At 51.9% G+C, this 23908-nt stretch overlaps 2 protein-coding genes across 9 annotated transcripts in view; one reads left to right on the top strand and one right to left on the bottom strand.

Moving 5' to 3' along the window:
• Positions 1-4269, top strand: part of APBA2 (amyloid beta precursor protein binding family A member 2) — a 265825-nt gene extending 261556 nt beyond the window's left edge. For all 6 annotated transcript variants that reach the window (XM_053223646.1, XM_053223648.1, XM_053223643.1 and 3 more), the window contains 2 exons: positions 437-577; positions 2989-4269. In XM_053223646.1, the coding sequence (XP_053079621.1) occupies positions 437-577; positions 2989-3060 (213 nt within the window). In that variant the 3' untranslated portion in view covers positions 3061-4269. The remainder of the gene's footprint in view (positions 1-436; positions 578-2988) is intronic.
• Positions 3848-23908, bottom strand: part of ENTREP2 (endosomal transmembrane epsin interactor 2) — a 453892-nt gene continuing 433831 nt past the window's right edge. For 2 of the 3 annotated variants that reach the window (XM_053223649.1, XM_027067908.2), the window contains 4 exons: positions 17422-17497; positions 11610-11816; positions 9800-9874; positions 3848-8685 (listed from right to left, as the gene is read on the bottom strand). In XM_053223649.1, coding sequence (XP_053079624.1) covers positions 8363-8685; positions 9800-9874; positions 11610-11816; positions 17422-17497 — 681 coding nt within the window. In that variant the 3' untranslated portion in view covers positions 3848-8362. Of the gene's footprint in view, positions 8712-9799; positions 9875-11609; positions 11817-17421; positions 17498-23908 lie in introns of all 3 variants that reach the window. The other variant, XM_053223651.1, reaches the window with a different exon arrangement.

Here is a 23908-nt window from a genome sequence, read left to right as displayed (position 1 = left end):
CTCTGTTTGTTGGCTCGTGAATTCATCACCTCCTCTTGAGGTGGGAACAGTGATTTCTTCAGTTCAAAGAGGAGCAGAGTGTGGCTGGTGGAGAATCTTGTAGGATGTGCTTCAACTGCACACACTACCAGTACTCTACACTCCCCTGACCCAGGAACAGAGGCTCTGGGATGGCTGAGGGGGCAGAGCCACTGTAGGGAATCTGAGGGCCTGCAAGGGTCTCCCACAGGCCAAGCTGTTGACTTTATTGTTTTTAGCCTATTCCAGATCATAAATGTGCCCGTTGGTGAGTCAGCAGATTGCATACATAAGCAGTTGTCCTGTGGGTTTCTTTTTCTGTGTGATTAATTTCCCTGCTTCCGTGTTTGGGGACAGCAGTGAGCTCCTTGTGGGCATGGTGAGGACTTGCATGCTGACCTGATGCGTGTCTGCTTAGATCTGCAGCCTCATGAGAGGGGGCATCGCAGAGCGAGGAGGCGTCCGAGTCGGCCACCGCATCATTGAGATCAACGGGCAGAGTGTGGTGGCCACAGCCCATGAGAAGATAGTCCAGGCTCTTTCTAACTCAGTTGGAGAGGTAAGGCCATGCCTGTCACTTTGCTGGAGTCAGAACCTGAGTCCAAGGCCATCTGGGCCCTACATTTCCATGACTGACATCTGTGCCCCAAGTGGGGTATGTGAGGTGCTCAGGAAAGCCACTGGTTCCCCCCGTCCCCCCCCCTTCCCGCCCAGGAATACCTGCCTTCTTAGGAGAGCCATCCTTGCTGGAATCTTGGAGCGTGTCTGTGCTAGTCATGTGCTTCCACCTTGACCTGTGTGACCCACCCCCTCTCTAGGGAGCCCTGGGCACCCACTGAGCTGCTGGGCTGGGCCTCTCACCCAGGGAGTACCTGTGACGAGGCTGAACGGCTGCATTTGGCTGTTCACTCTGGCTCTGTTTGTGCAGCCAACAGGAGGGCAAAGGTGGCTGATGCCTTTTCTAGAACTGGATGTGCATGCTCAGTCTGGGAGCTCTTCCTTCTGCAGGACCCCTGCCCTTCCAGGGCACGAGGCTCTGGCCACCCCAGAAGTGGGGTCACTGCTCCGCCTGCTTCCTGCCGTCTTCCCATCCACAGAGCAGGCCAGCCGTGGCTGATGCACCCTTTCCTGCTTCTCTGGCTTTAACCTTCCTCCTCTTCTACTTCTTTCTGGCATCAGAGCAATGCCAGCCTGAGGTAGACGGGGGTAGGACGAGAGGGGCACAGTTTTCCTCAAGGAGTTCACAGGTGAACAGGGTAATTTGGGGTGAGAAGTAAGGTGCTCAGAGTATGTGAAATGGAAGGAGGCCTCACCCAGCACGAGTGTGTCTGGTGGGTCGGAAGAGGGGTCTGTTGCAAAGGGGCCCATGCTGGGTGGGAGTTTGCATTTAATTCTGAGGGCTGTTGGGCCTCTCAGGCTCTGTGGCCATGTGGGGAAGAGTGCGGCTTCCATTTTGGTAGCCACTGGGGGTAAAGCTTAGTCCCTGGGTGGATGCTGTTTCTGAGGGGGTTTCTGACCATAATTCCTGAGGTGTACTCGGTTTTTTGTGAAACTACCAGGCTGGGGGAGGAATCCTCTTTTCCCATAGATTGATGGTGGCTGATGGCTGGCTCTCAAAAGGGAGAGGGGGCCAGGTTGGCACCATTAGTGTCCTTTTTTACAAAGGGCTTCCCAGGAAGGAAAATCTGTTGTTTGAAATGGCCACCCCACTGGGGCGATCAGCCTCAACACCTATGAAGAAGCCAGTGGAGTGAAGGAGAAATGTTTTCAGCTCTTCAGACCTGAGATGAATTGATATTCAAAGAGGCACAAAAGCGGCCAAGGGTGTGGCTAGGAGACTGAAGTATCTGCCTGTGTTTTCCACCATCCCTGAGCACATTTGGAAAATTAGTTCCTCGATAACAAGACTTGAGGTTTGGGGTGGGTTTCAGATTGAGGAATTACACAGAATATTCTTCTGGTGGAAAAAGCCATGCTGGGCATGGTGGATGCACTAAAATCTAAATTGATGAAACATATCCTGGGGGCAGGGACAGGCAGGGGGCAGGTGACACTGTAAAAGCCATCTGCACAACTGGCTTCTCTGGGTTGGTCACCCAAGGGCCTGAGACCTGGTTGCTTGAGGAAGGGTGGCCCCCGGGAAGGCCACACCATGCGCCGTGCCCCCCTGCCCTAGGTCACTTCTTGCTGGGCACCCAGGAGAGTGAAGCCAGTGGCACCCGTGCCAGCCACACCTCCCAGAGCCCCAAGGCCTGAGCCTGGCACAGCCCTGGGCTGGCCCTACTGGAGCAGAAACCACCTTTTCTGTGCATCCACTGGTCTCATTCTTCTTCCCAGTGCCCTCACAGGATTTGGGGGGATGTGCCCCACAAGGGCAGTCTCCCTGGGAGGCCATCTTGTGCCTTGCTTGTGCCCCCCGGGCCCCCTTGGATCCAGGGAGGGAGGCCAGGCCCCCAAAGGCTCATTTGCTAACTGAACCCCAAAGGATGGAGGGGCCCGAGGTCCCTGGCCCTCCTCCATATATTCTCAGACCCCGGAACCCTCACTTTTCCCTGGCTGCGTGGGAAGGGCTTCAGAGGCCTGGGAACCCCCCAGCCTGCCTCCAGCTGAGTGGGCAAATCATAGTCACAATTAAAAATCTGATTTTTTGCCCCTCTGCTGTCAGCTTGAGCTGCAGAAAAAACTAGCACTTGAGCTTGTGTGAAACCCTCTGAAGACCCGGATGGGGAGGTCCAGTAAGAGTATACAGTGTCAGGAAATGCTTTCTAAACCTTCATTGACGACGTCATTTTGCCTGCACTCTGAAAGCTGGTACTTTGCACAGAAAACCCTCAGGGGGTTTCTGCAGCCAGCCAGTTCCTGGAGTGTTTGTTCTCACTTGATTGCATCAGGGGGAGGAGAGAGGCCTTCAAGGGGAGGGGAGAGCCGGGAGCAGCGAGAGTCTGTTCAGCCCCTGTCTCTCATTGACAGATCCACATGAAGACCATGCCTGCGGCCATGTTCAGGCTCCTCACGGGCCAGGAGACCCCGTTGTACATCTAGGCCCACCCAGCCTGCACCGCCCAGCCTACCTGGGTTCAGAGGAGCTGGAAGGCTGGACCCAGGACTTGACCCCTGACCCCACAGCCCACCCAAGGACACTGGCTTCTCTGAAGGGTGTGCCCTCACGACCCACTTTTTTTTTTTTTTTTTTTGGACAAAAAGGGGTATCTTTTAATCCAAGGAGAGTCACAGGAACCAATCTGTGTAGAACAGTCAAGTGTTTTGCCGCATTCTGACCCGTTTCCTCACTGCGACGGACAAGGGTGTTTGTCTGTAGCTCTGTGTGGTGTGGAGTGTGTCTTTCCTCCCTGAAGCCGTGGAGAGCAGACGTGGGCGCTTGCGGACACGGCCCTGGAGGGGCCCCGCGAGGACAGCAAGCTCTGGGGGGCCAGTGACCGTCCCTTCTGCCCCCCCCGCCCCGTCTGGGGGCCCGGGGTGCCTCGGGGGAGGGCACCCTGACAGTCCCGAACAGCCCCGAATGGGCCGATTCTGCCGCTGCGGCCAGCTCTCGGGGTGTGACTTGTGACGTCTGGGAACATGTGATTGTATTTAAAGAGAAGGGAGACGTTCCTGAGTTAAATAAAAGATGATGGCTACAACACAGAAACTCCATATTTATTTAGATAATCTCACGGTTTTGACTTTGACAAGCCATTCTTCAGACTCCAGGGTTTTCAGATGACCGGTCGCCACGCCTGCCGCTCCTGTCCTCCCCTCGAGGCCACCCCTTCCCCCCCAGACCCCACCTGCCGGGACACCCTGGCTCCTTCTCCCAGGGACGGGGGGCACAGCTTCTGCCCTCTATTTAAAAATCTCTGTCTACACACACGCATTCACACACGAGCTCCCTCCCCCACCCCCCAAAACCAAAACCACCCTGGGAATCTGCCATTCCAGGGGCAGCCAGCGGTGAGCGCAGATCACTGGGCGAGCCAGGCGTCACTGCGAGAAGTATTACAGCGTGTGTAAATACGGTGAAACGTAGTCTAGTTGAGTTCCTTCGAGGTCAATGTTAACCGACGTCATTTTGTCTGGAAGTCTCTTTTTTTGGCCCAGGCCTTGAAGAATACACTGTGACTTAAGAAGCCTTACCATGCAGTAACTAAAGCTTTAGGATTACTGTATTCAAGGAGTGACCTGTGTGTTGCATGCAGCCGACCTTAGGAAGACTCACTAATATCACTAATAAACTGAAGTCATAATAAAAAAGCTGTGTGCGTGGCTGGTTTGTCAACTGAGAAATGGATGCCCAGCTTCCCTCAACCTCAACACCTCACAGCACGGCTCTACGACGGTGCCATGTGCTGACGGCATCCCCTTCCAGGCCGGGGCCTCCGGGGCCCCTTTCCAGTGAGGTTGGAGAGGTAGGTGCTCCAGGCACCAGGTGTCAGTCCGGGCTGGCCATGCAGTGACTACAGGGTCAGTGACGGATACAGGTCACCAGGTCTGCCGGCCCATCCCATCCCAGGGAGGACACGGGCTGCTAATTTAATAAGGGAGAGAAACCTTTTGCTTCTCTTGGTTTAAATTTCAGTGATCTCCAGAAGAGGTGAGTTGTGAGTCCATGTGTGTATGGACCACACATCCCAGTGGTGTCTGCTTACCTCTAGGGTCTTTTGTGGCCTGTCCCCTGGCATGGGGAGGCAGGGGTCAACATAGGCTTTGGTCAGAAGGCCTGGTGATGGGTGTTCCCCTGTTGATCTGGGGAACCTGGCCTGGTAGGACCCACCTCTCTCTGCTGACAAGCGATCTGCTCTCCATGCTGTGAGCTACTGATGAGGCTCTTCACATCTAGCCAGAAATGGCCCATGCCCTTGGAGCTGGAGGCAAAGGGCGTCAGCTCAGGAGAGCCAGGGGTATGTGGTTGTGTTGTCCAAGACAAGGCAGGGGAACAGACTCTGGAGAGGAAATCTGTGGGCAGATGACACGGGGGGTGGGGGTCCCACCAAATGATACACATAAAAAGTTCAGATTGAAAGAGATCTCTGAGCCAGTGGCATGCATTCCTCCTGGAACCCTCGGATGTCACATGCACAGATGGAGGGGCAGCTCTGGGCCAGCACTGGCGGTACCTACATGTGTGCAGTCACCTGCCCTCTGCCCCCTCACCCCTGCCCTTCTCTGGAAGGATATTGGGAGACACGGGCGGCCACGGATGCTTCACGCTCCCTGCTGCCTCCTCAAGATCCTTCAGAGGCACACATGGGCTGCCTCTGTCCCAATTAGATCCAGAGACACAGAGGCCAGAAATAGTTTTTATTAAAACACTGATCATTATGAAAACACCTTGAGGTACATTAAATAAATACAACCTTCCAGTTGTACAAACAGGTCTCCTGTGGCTTGAAAACAATTTCCTATAAATTCTGCCTAATAGCAGCATCTGTGAATCAATACAGCTGAGGGGGGGAGGGGAAACACATCCATCTGAAATAAGCTTTCTGTTACACGGTTTGTTACAAGCATTTAATTTGCATTGTCACCAGCTGAAGGAGACTAAGTCCTTGTGAAGGATGAGTCCCCACTTGTTTGCCACAGAGATGGGGTCCAGAGCTTCCCCCACCTCGGTGTTCTTTTGGCCCCCAGGCAAATGGCAGTGTCTGGACAGGCTGTGGCCCCACGCCAAGCTGACCTCCTTTGGGTGGTGGGGAAAAGGCAGGGAGAGTGCCCAGGACCCAGGCCTTTGCAGGTGGGGGTCCCATGCCTTAGCTTTCTGGCACAGCCCGTCAAGCTCTTCCCTGGCCTGCTGATGCTTTAACAAGAGGGGTAGGAGAGGGTGCACCAGCGAGGGAAGGAAAACAGCTTTCCCCCTGGCCATGCACCCACGTGGTCTGGGCTTGGGGCGCTTGCTGCTGGGGCTCTTGGCTCCCACATGCCGCTGAGCAGAGCAGGGTCTTGGGTACTGGAACTGGCGAGTAGGGTCCCTGGCTCATTCCTGGTGGCTCTAACTGGTACTCCTCTCTTCCCGGGACCTTTGCTGCAAGCCAGGACCCAGGGCCCCGCCAGAGCCCATGTGGGCCAGCTGGGGCCCTGAACGAATGGGCAGAAGGTTCTAGCTGAGTGGTATAAAATTGGGTACAGTTTCCTCAATCGCAAGATAAGAGTTACTATGAGAGCAAATGCAAAACTGAGCATGAAAGGATGAGAGAAGGGCAGAGCCCTTGAGAATGTCCAGGCCTCTGGACTTCGGGCCAGAGCGCCCACTTGTACCCACATGGAGACAGAGGCTGCAGCAAGAGACCCAGATGGCGGAGAAAACAGTGTCCCGCCGCAGGGAGGAGAAGCAAAAGCCACAGAACAGCAGGGCAGGCTCCCAGTGGCCGCTCACAATGGCTGCATAATACTGATGCCCCAGCTCCAGCCCAGAGGTGGGAGTGGGAAGGAAAGGGGCTGGCCTCAGACTGCAGGCTTAGGACTCAGCCCAGGGACACTGCTGTGTGCAGGCCCCCAGGCTCAAGTGTGGGCCCCCCACATGCAGGTGGAAACCCCTGCAGCTTGCTAGGCTCTGGCTCCCCACCCTAGAGACACTGAAAATGCCCTGAATTCAGAGGCCAGGGCATCGACAGCCATGGACACTTTGCTGGCAGGCTCAGGGGAGACTATTTGGAAAAACCATCAATTAACTGTACCTGTGAAGGGATTTGCTTTGAGGGACTTCAAGAGCCCTCAGCTGAGAAAAATTAGAGAAGGGATTTCCCATTTTATGGTCTGGATAAAGTGCTCATAATTCATCTCTGGGGTTTTCCGATGGAAACGTTCCGGTTGGCATCAAAAGGCCTTGATGGGTATTTTTTCAGCTCTCTCGCCTCACCCAGAGGTGAGGGAGGCAATGGCCAAGACCATCACTGAAGCAGAGTGTTCGAAGCTGTCCCTGCAGGCTTCCTGCACCTCAGTTCCTGGGGGCTCCAGGCGTCTGGGCTGCAGACCCTCCCTGCCCCTCCCTCCCCAGCTTCCAATCACAAGGACGTGCCCTCCGCACATTGGCTACAGTGGGGTGCAAGGCAGAGGACAGCACGCAGACCCCAGACTGCTGAACACCAAGCAGCAGTGGCAGTTGTCAGGTCCTCCCCCCGTGCTCCACATGCCAGGCCCTTGGGCTCTTGGTTCAGACACGTCAGCTCTGGGCTGCCTTGTTCAATGCAGCCACAGCTCAGGTGCTAGTGGCCACTGTTGTAGATAGCACAGATACAGGCATTCCCACTGCCAAAGAAAGTTCTTGAAGACAGTGCTGCTCCAGGGCCATTTTTGAGAAGTGGCAGCTGGTAATGTTGCCAGAACATGAGGGGCAGGGGGACCAAGAAAGTCAGAGATGCCCAAGCTGCCATTGCAGAGAGGCTGGGCCTGCCTGCCCCACGTCCCCAGCTCAGTGTGTGTTTTATAGAAAGACATGACTTACAACCTGCAAGCTCCAATGCAGATGTGGCCACTGCCTGGCTGGGAAAGGACTGCTCTGGGTCATCAGAGACTTGCTTTCTCAAGAGGTGCACAGATCTTGGGACACAGGCCTCTTTCCCCAGACCTTCACCCATCCAGGCCATCCTGGGGAGGGCAGACACAGGGAAAACCCCCAAAGGGGGTCCCCAAAAGTCCTACAGAATAGGAGACCATGGACAGAGAGCCAGAGAGAAAGTGGGGAGGGCACCCCATGGAGGGAGGGTAGAGAGGGGAGGCCCAGGAGACTAGGTGATGGTGGGGCAGAGGTGGTGGGGGGTGGGGGGGAACGCGTCCAGGAAAGCTTCCTGTCGTACCGTCTTGCTGCCTGGAGGTGGCCCGAGGCCCCCTATAATGATTTGTTCCCACAACAGCCCTGCTTCCTGCGGGCAGAGAGCTGGGCCTGGGCTGCCATCCGTGCTATAATTACCCATTTTCTTTCCAGTCAGCACATGATAAAGGGTTGACTAGCGAGTGATACAAACCATAGAAGAAAATGGTCTCATTACTTGTCCTCCTCTATCCACTAAACACTCAACTAAATCAGAAGTGAGGGAGAATTTTGCTTTTTGATGGCCATGATTTTGAAGATGCTTAGTGTCTCCAGTTCCAGGTACTACATGCCTGATAAAAACCCAAAGAGTTCACAATGGCCACGAGAGTCATTTTTCTGCATCACTGGAATAGGTAGGAAGTGTCATCCCCAAGAAAACAATGGACTGGATCCTCCGCAAGAGAGGGACAGCAGTTCCCCATCTGAGCCACCCAGAGATACTCCTGGGCTTCAGCCCCTCCCTGCACGCACAGTGGCCTCCAGCAAGGACACTCTGGCCCAGGCCTGTCTGTGTCCATGTCAAGACCTGTGACTGGTTCACACCTGGTCCAGAACATTGGCACTGAAGGTGGCCTCGTCCATGTGGTGCTCATCGGACGTGACAGCCGGGCGAAAGGTGCCCACCACATGCCGTACCTCGGGAGGGAGGGCACAGTTCGAGTGTTCCAAAAATTTAGCCACCAAAACCCTGGTGTCTGCATGGGCCTTGCCGTCCATTAATGAGTGTGGCTGCTCTTTGAAGACCGTCTGTAAGGCCTCTGGCTTTAACCGGTGGTCCATTTTCCGGGGATCTAGCTGCCCAGGTGGCGAGAGCCGGTGCCGACAAGCACAGGAGGCCGTGGAGGAATGAGATAGGGAAACTAAAAATCAAGGGAAAAGATAAAATCTGAAAACAACCAAAACAAAACAGAAGGCAGCTGTTAAATGAATTTTTTACAAAGCAAACACAAGGCTATTTGAGACAAGCTTTTTGGTGGCATTTCCATGGTCCTGGGCTGGCGCCCTGGGAGTGTCCTGTGTCCCTTCATCCCTGGTGTGGCCTGGCCCTTCTCAGCCCTGAGTTGAACTGCTGTTAACCTAGAAGGCCCACAGCCCCCCTGGAGCTGAAGGACTGGGGATGGGACAGCAAAATGGGAAGTGGGCGGGGAGAGAAGGACAGGTGCAGGGTAGGGATCCCCCTTCCTTTTGTCTCTCTGCCAGAATTCCTGAGCTCACAGGGCATTGACCCTTTTCAGCCTTCCGTCCCTCAATGACCTTTGCCCCTGTGAGTCCAATGGCATTAGGGACAGGTCTGCCTCAAGATCAGAACTGGGGGTGCCAGAGAGGCAATGAGAGCACCCCCCACCAGGTCAAGGGTGGACAGGAGCCACTTCAGATGCATCAGGGCCCTGCTCCTAGTACGCACAGGCCCAAGGCCAGGGGACCTGGAAGTAGCTCCCAACAGGGCCCATGTGGCTGCTCTGGATAACCCAAGGAGCAGGCCCTGGTCTGATGGTGCCTCCAGAGAAAGCCAGCCCTGGCCAGCCTCCTGTGACCAACTCACCAAGGACCAGATTAAGGCCTGACTTGCTCACAGCATGTGTCTGGTCACACAGAGGAAACACATTCTGGGTGGTCTGGCCTATTTTTGATAGCAATGGAGCAAGCCTGATAATTAAGCATGAGAAACTGTAAAAAAAAAAAACAAAAAAACAAAAACAAAAAAACCCCTCACACGTGAGGCCAATCTCCCCTCAAAATAGCATCTCATAAATACAGTGAAACAAATGGCTGCATGCATGTTAAGTCAGTTATAGGCTCTAACATGTCCTCATGAGAGAGAAGGGAAGGGAAGGCTGTCCTTTCAAAGCCCACAGGGCTGCAGAGCCCGTGTTCACGGGTGACAACGGGAGGGCTGGGCTCAGACAAAGCCCACCAGTCACCCGCCAGCCCCCCATCTCGCAGCAGGTGTCAAAGCGTTTTAGAGTATCTCACCGGTCCCCAGAGCAGCCCTGGCCAGTCCTGCTTCAAGGTCCTGGCTGCAGGAGGGCGGATGCGAAGAGGTGTTGCCTTAATCAGAGAGAGAACTCCGGTAACACATGAAACGGAAAAAGGCATTCCCCGTAACACTATAATCACCCTCCCTCAGGTAAGAGATAGATTTTAGATGGTGGATAAGCAGAGGAAAACTTGTGAACTTACACAAACCTGTGCATGGATCACACAGGAGCAGCCCCACAGCCGGCATCTGCCACAGGGCAGGCAGTGTCCCCTGGCTGGGGACATGCACAGCAGCCAATGCCACAAGCAAACCCAGTGTATTTCATCAGAATGCCTCCCCTCCGCCCCATCCCATGTCTGAAGGTCCCCAGAGACCGCGGGAAGCCACATGCTTTTGACACATAGAACAGTAACTGTCCTGTGGAGCTGCAAAGAGGCTGTGCCAACAGGGTGGTGTGGGGACGCAGAGAAGGCACTGTGACTCGTCTTCTCTCCATCCTCACCCCTAAAATGTAATGGTTTGTGGAGTCCAAATTTCCCTGAGGGGAGGATAGGCCAAAGGAAGCCATCAGGGGGCCACAGAGTAGACGCTCCCCTAAACATGCACGTGTAATAGCCCTAGCAGGGAGAAGGCTGAGCCTGGGTTCAGAGGAGCCCAGCACAGGGGAAGGAGGTGTGTGTGTGGAGGGCTGCTTCAGAAGAGTCTTACGGGATCTTGTCTAGTGAGCTGGTAACTGAATGTGGGAGGGGAGGTAGCGAGATAGAGGACTGCAGGCCAAAGAGCTTCCAGGTGCAAACTCTGACGTCTCCACCAGCAGGGCCCTGGTAGGCAATGACCTCCGTGGGTTCCTAGTTCCTTCCAGGGATACACTTCTCCTGGGGCATGGGTCTTGTCTATTTGGAGGTCAGCTGGCCCAACACCACTGAGTCCAGGCAGCCAGGGGGCCTCTTCAGGGTTCTTACAGTTTCACTGGACGAAGTGCGCAGTCCAATGGCCCTGCAGTCATGATACCCACTAGTCTCTACTGGCAAAGACACGTCTGTCCTCCCCCCTCAAAACCTAGCATCATGGGAGGAAGCAGGGGTTCTCCAACCTCAGGATGCACAAGACCACCTGGGGAGCTGGTGTGAAGTGCAAATCCAGGAACTCTGATGCCATGTCTTGCAGCCCAGGGAAGGCACCGCCCAACTCAAGAGTCATGTGGGTGATTCTGACCCCAGCTCCAAGCCACACACATGGAGTGCTGCCAAGGGTGCTCAGGAAATGCTACTGGAGACACACCCCTTCTGCTGGGGGCAGCTCCAGCTAGAGGGCACTCCACCCACCTAGAGCCATCACTGAGACACAGACATACCTTATGTGGCCCTGGGTCCCACCAGACCACTCAGCAGGCACTGGCACTTCCAAAAGGGTGGAGCCCAGGCTAGTCCTGGCTGATGGATGGATACAGCCTGTGGTCATCTGCCTGACCTGAGTGCCCACCTGGGCCCCAGAACTGGGGTACAACCAGCAGGCTAATATCAGGGGCTGGCTGACCCCAAGTGGGCTCTCATCACCCCAAGCCTTCCATCCTTTCTCTCCTTACTCCCCAGCCAGAAAGTGGAAAGCCTGGTGGGTACACAACAGGGGCCCCTGACTGTCTCTCCCTCCCTAGAGCCCTAGGGCATTAAGACCACATTCCCAAAGTGGCCCCTAAGCCGAGGTCCCAAGGCCTGGCCTTGACTCTCAGCTCACTGAGGCCTGCAGTGTCCAGGGCAGAGTAGGGCACACGCTGGGGGCACAAGGGGGCTGGGCCAGTCGTACCTGCCACACTGGATGCACACGAAGTGGGGTCGCTGGTGGAGCGGGCCACACGCCCGGGACCTGGCAGTGCCTGCGTGCCCTGGTCAGGGCCCTCAGGGGACTCGAGGTCAGGTGGCAGGGGCTGCGAGGCACCCACAGGGCCCTCAGGGCTTAGGCCTGGTGCGGTGGCACCCTCGGATGCCAGGAGGCTCGAGCTATCTGCGGGCTCTGCAAGACAAGGGACCTAGTGTTAGAACTGGCAATGGGCCACCACAGAGCCACCCGAGACAGGCACAGTGACTGCTCACACCCCCGATGGAGCTGAGAGTGAAAATCTCAGCCTCCTGGAGCTCCCCCACAGGGGGCCTGAGCAGTCTGCCCTTCAATGCCAAATCTAGACAAACCTGTAATCCTGGGGGTGTGTGAACACCGAACAGGTCTACAGATGCTCTGTGGTGTTAGAAAGGTTTTGGGGGACACCAGATGATCTCTCAAGAATCATTCCCAGGAGAGATATAGGGTGGGGGCATGTACACCCTTCACACTCCACAAGAGACTAAAAGTTGGAAACCAGCCCCATCTCCTATCCAGGGTATCCCTTGGGGGATCTGAAGTACAGGAAGGTGGAGGTCAGAGGGTGCTCCATGAACAGGGTCCACGTAGAGAAGGGCAGGGCTCAGGGGGACATCAGGGCATCCTAGCCAGGTCCTCATGGGCCTGAGAACCTGCCTGCCCCACACAGAAGGGTACAGCCTGGGGCCTCAAGTGCAAGCCGTGCACTGGTCAGGCAGGTGCGGGAACCAGCCCGGTGATGCCCACCTGATTCTCAAAGTGTGGGCTAGGCCAGCAGCATCAGCATTGCCTGGGGATATGGCAGAATTCTGACCCAATGAATGAGAAACTCGGGGGTGGGCCCAGCCATGGGGGTTCAAACAAGCCCCTAGGGGATTCTGATGCCCCTTAAGTGTGCGACCCACTGTTATATCCCTGTGATGCTGGTCAGATCGGGCTCTAGCCCCTCACTACTCCAACGGCCTTCCTTACCCGGGGGTACTGGATCAAAATCTGTCTTAAAATCTCAGGGACCTGTGTGCACATTTTTTAAAGCTTGAGAAGCATTGCTCCCTCTGCTCTTTGATCCCATCACCAGGCAACGTCACAGCTGCTTGCTGTGAGGCAAATCACTCCACAGGGGTAGATTTTTGAGGTGAGCAGCTCACCTGGGGGATGCTTTGTAAGACTCATAGGAGCCTGAACAACTTCAGGGTGGGAAGCTTTGGGGTCTGTCCCATCCATCCCTTTCTGTGGGTCCTGTGGGAGGCCTCTCTGTTGTCAGTGCGCTCTGTTTCTGGGAGCTTCCCCACTGCCACGAGGTTTACAGGTGACCTCCCACGTAATCCTCATGGCCCACCAGCTAACCACTCCGGAAACACGGTTAAGCGACCTCAGGGGAAGAGGGTTGTGAGGCTGCCAAGTGGTGGAGCCGGTTGGAAGCAGCCCACTTCTAGAGTGCTCTTGCTTCCCCAGCCCTGCACTGTCTACCCTTGCCCTCTCAATAGATGCTGTTTCTGGAAAACAGAAAGATGAACTGAACCTCACAAATCATATGCAAAAAAAAAAAATCTTCAGGGGTGCCTGGGTGGCTCAGTCAGTTAAGAGTCTGACTCTTGATTTCTGCTCAGGTGTTGATCTCACAGTTCATGGGTTCGATCCCTGCATTGGGCTCTGCACTGATGGTGTGAGGCCTGCTTGAGATTCTCTCTTGCTCTCCCTCTCTCTGCCCTTCCCCTGCACATGCTCTCTCTCTCAAAATAAACTTTAAACATTCTTCAGAATGATTAATCCTTTTCTTTTTTAAAATACTAGAAGTATAGTAGTAGAAAATAGGATAATAAGTCTACACTTAGGGTGGAGAAAGACGTTGTCACCATGACGGAAACCAGAATGGAAAAGTTTGATAAATCTGGCAAGAAAAATTCTAAAACTGTGTATAGCAACAGGCATCATTAACAGAGAAAGCATCCCTACAGTGAATAGGAAAAGTGAGAAAATGTCTCTATTTAAGTGATATTCTTATAAATCTACCAAAAAAGAAAGAAAGAAATAACCCCACAAAACACTGCAAAAAAGTGGACCCTAAACTGACCTACACTTAGGTACTAAATGTGTAAAAAGCTGTTCACACTCAGTCTTGTGTGTGTACTACAGTCACCTGCAAGAGTGACAAAGATCACCAGGAATGACGATGTTTGGGGTGTCATAAACACTGCTGGTAGGTGTGCAAACCAGCAAGAAAACCTTCCTAGAATGCAATGTGGCCAACACATCAAAACCTAAAATACACATTTCCTTGGCCTCAGCAATTTCACTTTTAGGAATTTATTCTAAGGAATTGATTGGGCAAACACTCAAAGGTGAATGTATAAATGTAGAGAAGAAATACTTCCCTGTATCATTAGAACACTTCAAACCAGAAAGCATAATTATTAATTCTATCAACATTACACAGAAGTATATTAAAACTATTTTTGAAGAATATTTATTTCCTGCTGATCCTCCTTGAACTCAGCTTTCTTGCTTTTTCACAGCTTTATTGAGGTATAATTGACATACAAAAACCTGTATGTACTTAATATATACCATTTGATGAGACTGGACATAATAATATACCCTTGGTCCCAATTTTTTTTTAATAATGTTTGTTTGTTTGTTTAGAGAGAAAGGGGCAGAGGGAGAAAGAGAATCCCAAGCAGGCTCCTTAGTCAGCGTGGAGTCTGACACGGGGTTTGATCCCATGACTGTGAGATCATGACCTGAGCCGATATCAAAAGTTAGAAACTCAGTCAATTGACTGAGCCACCCAGGTGCCTCAGTCCCAATTTTCTTAAAGTCTGTGATAATCCAATGGCTGAGTTCATCAGGAAAACAGAGTCACAGAGAGAGAAATGTGACTTAGCTCTGAATATCTATAAGTAATGGAAAGATAAGATTAGGGTAACATTACAGGGAAAGCTCATAGGCCAAGACAGTAACTCATTCTTGTACACCCTCACTGGCTTGTGCTGTGAGACTGTTTGTACGGTAGTAATAATCCCAGTGGACTTGCAGTTTTTCACCTAAATAGATCACAATTTCTCCTAATTAATGTATGATGATATATTTAGCATACGTAACATATTTTCCTTAACTCTTACCAATGGACTTCATTGTCCCTGTAAGTTTTTATTCTTATGAAAAACAAAAGTTATCTTCATGCTTATGATTTTATTTTTTTGTTTTCTTCTTTTTCTTCTTCTTCTTTTTTTTTTTTTGCATTATTTTCCTCGGGCGGTTCTAGAAGTGTGATCACCACATCTAACGGCATAAACATTTTATGGCTCTTTATCAAGATGCTCTGTCAAAAGGGTTGAGTTCCAAGCTGCCAGTCAGGGCTGGGTAAAGCACCTCCCTGCGGCCTTGCCAGCATCCATATCCCCATTACTATTTTATTTCAATAGGTGAAAAATAATACTAGAATTTATCTCCCTCCCACCCCCCTCAAAAAATTGTAGAGCTAAATTTGTGAGTCCGACAAGGTTGTAGGATGCAAGAGAAATCATACAAGAATGAATCACATCTGTCCCATGGTTGGGCACATGTACTAACAATGAGCAGGCAGAAACCAAAAATAAAAACAGAATACCATTTACAGCTGCTCCACAGAAAATGAAATTCCTAAGTATGCCCTTAACAAAACATGCTCAGGATCTGTATTCTGAAAATGATAAAATACTGATGAAAGAAATCAAAGAAGATCCAGATAAACAGAGAGACAGATGTACTATGTTCCTACACAAGAATGTTCAGCTTTGCAGGGATAGCAATTCTACCCAAATTGCTCTACAGGTTGAATGCAATTCCGGGGCACCTGGGTGGCTCAGTCTGTTGAGCATTCAACTTCAGCTCAGGTCATGATCTCATGATTGGTGAGTTCAAGCCACCTGTTGGGCTCTGTGGTGACAGATGGGAGCCTGGAGCCTGCTTTGGATTCTGTGTTTCCTCCTCTTTCTATCCCTCCCCTGCTCATGCTCTGTCGTCTGTCTCTCTCTCAAACAATAAATACTGCCCCCCCCCAAATTGAATGAAATTCCTATTAAATTCCCAGCTAGAGTTTTTATAGACACAGACAAGTGGATTCTAAAATTGACATGGAAATACATAGACCCTAGAGTACCTAGAACAATCTTGACAAAGAAAAGCAAAGCAGAGGTCGGGCTTGCCTGATATTAAGGCTCACTACAGAGCAACAGTCATCAGGAGAGGGTTCTAGTGGCAGAGGGACAGACACACAGATTAATGGAACAGGATAAGAGGGCCCAGAAATAGACCCATGCCATTATGTCCAGCTGGGTTTTGACAAAGGTACAAAAGCAATAAATGATCTGGGACAGTTGGATATGCATAGCCCCAAAAATGACATTGACCTCAACCTCAGCCCATATAGAAATTACCCAGTGGGGGGGGGGGGGCAATCTTTTCTACAGTGAATCCTGCTTGGCCTGCCATCCCATGAGCCTCTGTCAGTACTTCTCCATATATTCCTGCCCACTTCTAGGCCTGGCCCCTCTGCCAGGAGTCGGTGCTGGAAGCAGCCCCGAGCTTCTCAGTCAAGCCCAGTTAACTGTCTGGAGCCTGAGCAGTGAGGAAGGCCTAGCCTGGATGAATTCCTGACTCCTCTGTCCATCACTATCTGCCCTGGACTCCAGGAGCCAGCAGGCTGCTCGGCCTTTCCAACCATGTTTTCCTCCAGAACTTGTGTTTTCAGGAGTGATGGGGCTGGGATGGAGAAGGGGGAGCCCCCTCAGCCCAAAGTCTAGAATGCACTGGGGGACTGAGACACACTGTGCCCTGAAGTAGTCTCTAGGAAGGTCACAGGACACCACCTCTTAGACACAGCTTTTGATGACTGCTTGGAGCCACCAGGTAAAGGACAAGGTCACTTCCAAATCCCACAACGGCAGAGACCAGGCTTCCTACAACCCAGAGGCGTCCTCACAGAAGGATGGCCCCTTCATATTTCTCAGATGTTAACTAAGAGTTGGGGTCAAGGGCAGACAGCCCCGGGACTATAATGGGTGTCCTTTCTGAGACCCTTAGTCCTCTCACGAATTAGCTGAGTTCTGTCTTTGAACAAACCTGCCCCCATGAGCTCACCTGGGGACCCAAAGAAGATGGAAACACCCAACCCTCATCCATGTGTCCCTCTGCTACTCAGGCTTGTCTGCTCTCCTGACACCTCAACTACCTCCTCACCTCTGGCTTTGCCTTGCGGCTCCCACCCCACATCTGAGATCGGACCTTCCACATTTTTCCTTCAATGCGTTCCATGACACAACTGGTAGTGTCCTTTCCCCAGTGCCCCCCCTCAAAGCCAGTGGGCCCAGGGGCCCAGGGGCCCAGGCCTGGCCCCTTCCTGAGGGAGGAGCCCAGTGGATGTGAGCTTGGTACAGTTTTTGCTCAGGGAAGTGTCCGTCCCAGACTGAGTCAAGCGCTCCTTCAAACCCATATCCCTCAAGTCGAGGAGAAAGGCGCTGGAGTAGAGGGGGGCAAATCCTGCCACAGAAAGCATGAGGTCCCCCAGGTGTACTGACTTACTACCGCTGCCAGTAAGGGAGGAACTGTGGAGAACTAATATGGTACTAAACAGCAGAAGCTGTAGCAAATTCTATCCCCTTAAAGAATAAGAAATGGTGGGAAGGCAGTTGCAGGAAGGAGGAGAGAAGGAAGTAGGAGGGAAGGAAACATGCTTTGAGAAGTATAAACTTATTTCAAATGATCAAAAGGGTAAGATTACCTTGTGTGCTGAAGCCAGCAGTGGCATCTGGGTCCCCAGGGCTGGGCTCAGTCGCCAGCTGATCTACACTCGTAAGCTACAGCAAGAAACAGGTCATCAGGTAGTTTGAAGGGCACAGCACAACAGACTCCAGAAATCAAGGCTGACTTCAGAGCTCATCTTCTAGAAAGAAGTACTAAGTGACATGTACTTACACGTCTGCCATTCTCCCCTAAATTTATGGAGTCAGGCTGCGAGGATGCCAAGGCCAGAGGGTTGCTACCAAGGCCAAAGCCTGTTTCTCTTTCTGAAATCAGAGTGCCAAGCAGTCCCCAAGAGCCTACCAGGGCCAGGCACCAGCCACCCTCAGCCCACTCACCTTCCACTTCTAGGGAGCACTCTTTGGGACTGAAAGAGGCCACATAGGATCCTCCAGAGTCACTGCAGGAGGTAGGAGAGCCCCTGGCCTCACTTCTAACCCCTTCCTCCCAACAACTCTTTTCCCTGATTCCACACCAGGAAGAATAAAGCCACAGGGGGACAGTCAAGAGACCTGTAACGCTCTGGGCCAGCATGGCTTGGGCACAGGGTGGGCATTTAGTAGACAGTTTTGGCCTCGGTGAGCTCTCACACTCCCCCATAGCGTGTACTTGCCCCATTTCCCTCCTGCCTTCTGCAGATGGAATCAAGAGGTTACTCAGAAGGCTTTCCTCCCTGTCCAAGCTTGGGTTCAAGGTCCAGATCCACTCAGGCCATGTGCCGGGTTGAGCGCAGGCCCTGTGGCCCTGGGCATACTGTCCTGTCCTGTCGTGTTGAGTGGCTGTGAAGCTTGCATCATGTTGGAAGTTATCATGCTCTTGCATATTTCTTCTCAAATAGATCATTCAGCCCAGAGAGGCCATCGGGAGGACAAGCAGGGGAAGACCAGGCCTCCTTGGCTGGGTGAGGGTAGGGCACATCTGCCCTCTTGCCCTGTCTTCACTTGCCCATCTTCTGCTCACACACTCGGTTCCCACTGTGACCACATCTGTTCTACCCCTACTGTAGGGCACAATAGTCCCACATGGGCCATGTGTCTGGGTGTCACAAATACCACATACATGTGCCCCTGTGCTATCTCAGAAAATGATTTCTGAATCCTTGTATTATTTAAGAATTGCTTTGGGGACTTGCTTGCAAATAATGAGCTCAGGGGGAGGCCTGGGAAGTTCAGGGGGTCCCCTGCGGCTTGGTCCCATTCCAGCTCAGGTAATTACGTCTCTGCCTCCCTTGTCTCCTGCTACTTCAATCAGACAGCTGATCACCTTCGGCTCTTTCAACCAGGCTGCAAGCCTCTCACCAACACAAAACAGATGAACCGTGCCCCCGGGGGCGGGGAATGTGCGACAGGGTTTGGGGGGCAAGAACCGCACTTGTGGGGAAGAACCAGAGCTGCCTAAATGTTCCCTTTGATCCCAACTATGTGTAATACTGCATGCACTATTTTCCTTCCTCAGCACAATCCCGTTCTGCTGGGGAGGAATTCGGGGGAGGGAGACTCACACGGCCACCAACACTCACCTTCCTTTTCACTGAAATCACTCTATGCCTACAACCAATGCTGGAAATCTCTGTTGAGAATATTCTGCGAAATCACACAAAAAGGAACAATATCCTCAAGGTGCGTTTCCTTCCATACTCCTCCTGACCCTTAACATTTTTTTTTTTTTTAATTTTGCAGGGATGGGTGGCAACTTGGAGGCCTGATGCCTGAAGAAAAGCTTCTGGTAATAAAGAAATATAAATAAAACAAGAGGAATAAAATGCATCATGGGACAAGGTCAGGAGGAAATTGGATTCATTTCATATTTCATAGAAGCATCACTGGCTTCCCTCTGGCTCCCGGTCAAATCTGGTTTTGAGAGGAGACAGCTCCTGGCAGTGTATCTATCACATCTGGTAAGCAGGGTGTCAAGGGTTTAATTTGAATTTGGCCTTCCCTCATGGCCAACGCCACCTTGCCACACGAAAGCTGTGGAGGAAATAGCTGTGAGGTTCACACGGCATTTTCGATTAAATATAAGGGCGGCTGAAAAGGGTGGAGAAGAAACATACTTGTGGCACAGAATTTAAAGTGAAACTCTAGTTTAGCAATTAAAGTTTATAACACAGCTCTTGCAGGAGAGGGCCACTGAGAGGAGATGCTGTGTGTATGGCCTCACATGGGACACTCAGAGGCTGCATTTCTTTGTCCCCAGACACGTTATAGTGACCAGTTGTGATTAAAAAGTCAGTTGGCATTTATGCAAATAAGCCGCATCTCCTCATCTCCCTTTCTTTTGGGAAGCTCTGTGGCTAAGACACACCACGTGAAAACTCTCCCCTATTTCTGGTAGCAAATTCCCCACTCCTGGGTCAGTTCAACCAGCTAGTATCAGAACTATAAAGAGCTGTTCTTTGGGGGCAATTGGCTGTAATCACAGAAAATGTGAATTAAGATTTTAGCCTAGTGTCCCAAGGCAATCTTTGAAGCTACTTTGCTTACAGATTTTTAAATGCAAAAGTGATTTTGTTTGAAAATATAAATACTGACTTTTAGGACTTGTGGTTGGCTGTGCTTCTCCTGTGTCCATTGCCTCAGCATTTCTGGCCTCGTACCTCAGGCTGCCCTCCTACTCACCAGACTGCCACCAAATTCAAATTCCCAAGGTGCCGCTGGATCATGTCAACTCCAAATGTCAAACTCGTCAAAGGCACTGCTATAGTTTGACACGCAGGGTCATGAAATCTGTACCCAAATGATGTCAATGAACCTCCTTCATTACCCTAAGCTCCCCAGCCGGGTCCCAGGCTGTCGCAGCACTGTTTGTCTACACTGCACCTTGGAGACCTTTTCCATTGTTCACACGCCAATCCCACTCTACCTGTTTCCCCTGAAGTCCCAGCAAAGTTCATTGGAGGCCGTCCTGTTACCATGCCACCATGCCAGCCTGTGAGTCCCACAAGGAAGGGGTTCTGTTCAGTTCATGGCTCTGTGTTCTATAGAATATAACACAGTTTTCCATGGTCCTTGGAAATGTAAGCTTGTCATCCACAGGAATAGCACACTGGCAAATTCTCAGTAACTTTCTGGCTATAGAAAGAAATGCACTCCTTCTGATCTTGCCCTCAAGGTACAGTCTTAAGCCATGGGAAAGAGAAGGACATTGCAAACAGAGAACAGAACGTGCCTGTGGCCGATCCAGGAGAGTGAATGGATCAGAATGAATGTGCTCAGTCAAGGGAGCTTTTCCTTCCCGCATCAAAAAGTTCTCCCAAAGGAGCGGCCTCCTGCCGCCTGTCCAGAGCCCACACAATGCCTGCTTTGCTCCTCTGTCAGTCTGTCTTCCTCTCTTTATCCAAACGAGTACTGATAGACAGTTTACGTGCTGTTTGTCCATAAGGGGAAGTAATTAACCTCTGCCTTGCCCTGTGACAAAGGATTGTGCCGTAAAGGGGGGGGGGGGGCAGCTCCTTGCTGTCCTCAGGTGGGGGGACTGCCCCAGGGGAGGGGGGCAGCTGGCTGGCGCAGCCTTCCCTCTGTGGATGGGAACGAGTTTCATTGGCTTCTAGACTCCTAGAGGTGTCTGTGGAATTGAAAAGTGCTGCCAGACCACAGGGTCAAAGAGAATGGGCCCAGCAAGGCACAGGCTTCCCCTTGAGGGGAGCATTGCAGTGGCCCCGTAATCACCAGATGCTGCCCCCCTCCCCGAAGAGCCAGCGCAGAGAAAGGCCATTCAGACACGTACTTCTTGCACACATAATGTTTGTGCAGGCACTTGTAAGCTGGTGGGTTCTGAGCCAACACAATAGGAGACAGGCCTTCCTTTGCCCTTAAGGATTTTCTCACCAAAATCATGTGAAAGAAATCTCCATTTAGAGAATTCTCAATAGTTTTGGAGAATGGTGTCATATTAGAACCAGTATTATCCTCCCCCATACAAACGGTCTCCAACTTATGATGGTTTGACTTAGGATTTTTTGGCTTTACGATGGTACAGAAGTGATACATACTCAGTTAGAAAGAAATTGTACTTTGAGTTTTGACTTTGGGTTTTTTTCCCCCAGGATAGTGATATGCAGTATGGTACTCTCTCATGATGCTGGGCAGAGGTGGGTGGCCACAGCTCCCAGGCAGCCAGCCACTCGACTGGGTAAACAACGGACACCCTCACAAAACCATTCTGCACCCACAAAACCATTCTGTTCTTTGCTTTCAGTACAGTGTTCCATAAATTACACGAGATAGTCAACACTTTATTATAATATAGGCTTTGTGGGGTGCCTGGTTGGCTCAGTCAGTTAAGCATCCAACTCTTGGTTTTGGCTCAAGTCATGATCTCATGGTTCATGGGTTCAAGCCCCATGTTGGGCTCTATGCTAACAGTGCATATTCTCTCTCTGGGATTCTCTCTCTCCCTTTGTGCCCCCTCCTTGCTCTAAATAAATAAATAAATAAATAAATAAATAAATAAATAAATAAATAAATTTAAAAATACAGGCTTTGTATTAGATGCTTTTGCCCCACTGCAGGCTAATGGAAGTGTTGTGAGCACACTTAAGTTGGGCTGGGCTCAGCTACGATGTTCGGTAGGTTAGGGGTATTAAGGATATTTTCAAAGCACATGGGTTTCTTGGATTGAAAATCCCACTGTAAGTCAAGGAAGATCTGTATTCTATATGCTTCAGAAAAAAGAGTAAATCAGCGATAAAACACTCCTCAGTAGCCTTCTGGTATGCCAGTATGGTGTGCATCGAATGTCACACCCAAATGCAGAGGCCACTTTCCAGCATCCAGGGTCCCTGACAGGCTTGGACGTGGGCATTCCACACTCATCATGAGGAGTGTTGTTGGGGGTGGGTGTTCCCTGTCATCAGGATTGAGAAGCAAAGGGCTCTGAGAAGTCCTGCTGCTCTCTACAGGGCAGTGTGCACAGTCACTCACCCTTCTGTGGCATTTTCTCTTCTAGAAATGGGAGTAACCGTTCACAAATGGGAGGAAGATGGGCAAGCCGAAGTTCGGCCCCAGGACGGAGCTCAAATTCTGTGATGGCAACTGGCAGCAGCTGGGGGGTGGTGGCAGAGTTCCTCCTTCTCCCCAAGGCAGCCATGGAGAATCACACACCCCTGTGGGCTTGCTGGGGTTTCCAGGCCCATCTGCTGCCCTGCCTGGTGCCCTTGCTGGTTACAGGGCAGAGCAGACCATCTGAGGTTGGCTCAGCATCCCCCTTCCACCTTCGAGGGACTTCCCTCCCCAACCCCGGCTCAGGTGCTCCCACTGTCTGGACCCTTCCACGTCCCTTTGGTAACATCCTCATGCCCTATGCCCACAGTCTCCCTAACTATCTCCTATCTTCTCTCCTCTTTGCCAAGCATCTCACAAGAGTGATCCACTCCAGTTCCCAAAGCATGTCCCTAGAGGAACACAGCAGCAGGAGCTGGAACTTAGGTAGGAATGCAGATTCTTTTTTTTTTTAAGTTTATTGATTTATTTTGAGAGAGGAAGAGAGTGAGAGCAGGGGAGGAGCAGAGAGAGAGAGAGAGAGAGAGAGAGACAGAGACAGAGACAGACAGAGAGAGAGAGACAGACAGACAGAGAGAGAGACAGAGACAGAGAATCCCAACCAGGCTCTGTGTTATCAGCACAGAGCCCAACATGGGGCTTGAGCTCACAACCCTGAGATCCTGACCTGAGCTGAAATCAAGAGTCAGACGCTTAACCGACTGAGCCACCCAGAAACCTCCGGAATGCAAATTCTTGGCAGGTTCCCCTTCCCCAACTATGGACTCAGAAACTCTGGGGTGGGCTCAGCCATCTGTATTTGATTGATAAGCCTGGGATGCCCACTGGAATCCAAAAACCATGGGGACAGACCACTGCTACACCTCCCCACGTCCCATCCCTGCCTCTAGCCAATGCTGGCACCTGCCCCACTGCCCCATTGCAGCTGCTCCTGCCGCAGTCACCAGTAATCTCTGGATGGTGAGCCAGCGGGGGACCAGTGTCAGCCCTTCACCGTCTCTGGGCAGCACTTGGCCCCTCTCTCCCTTCCTGAACCATGTGTCTGTGAGTCCAGGCCCTCTTTCTACTCTGCAGCCTGTGCTGGGGGAGCCTCTTTCTCTAGCACCCCAAAGTATTGTTATTCCATAGAGCTCTCCCCACTTGGTTCCCTGACTTGGTGACCACCTCTGTGGCTAACTCTGATCTCTCCAAGGCTCCAAGCCATAGACCCTATCATCTCGTGGACACTTGCTTGGATGTCCTGATGGCCCCAGAATCCAACCAGCCTCGCTGAGGTCACCCTCCACCCATGTTGCACTCATTTCAGACTCATCCTGAGTGGCTTTGTGTTTTGAGGATACGCATGCTGCGTGGTCCCTCCTTGTGAGCCTAGCCACCTGCCACCCCACTCAGCCTGAGCCTTCAGCTCACAGAGGCTCCCCGGGTCCCCCAAAAATGGATTGGATGCCCCTTTTCAGCACCCTCCAG

Source organism: Acinonyx jubatus, chromosome B3, assembly GCF_027475565.1.
Source record: "Acinonyx jubatus isolate Ajub_Pintada_27869175 chromosome B3, VMU_Ajub_asm_v1.0, whole genome shotgun sequence".
Taxonomy (NCBI): Eukaryota; Metazoa; Chordata; class Mammalia; order Carnivora; family Felidae; genus Acinonyx; species Acinonyx jubatus.
This window is presented reverse-complemented; position numbering and strand designations above follow the sequence as displayed.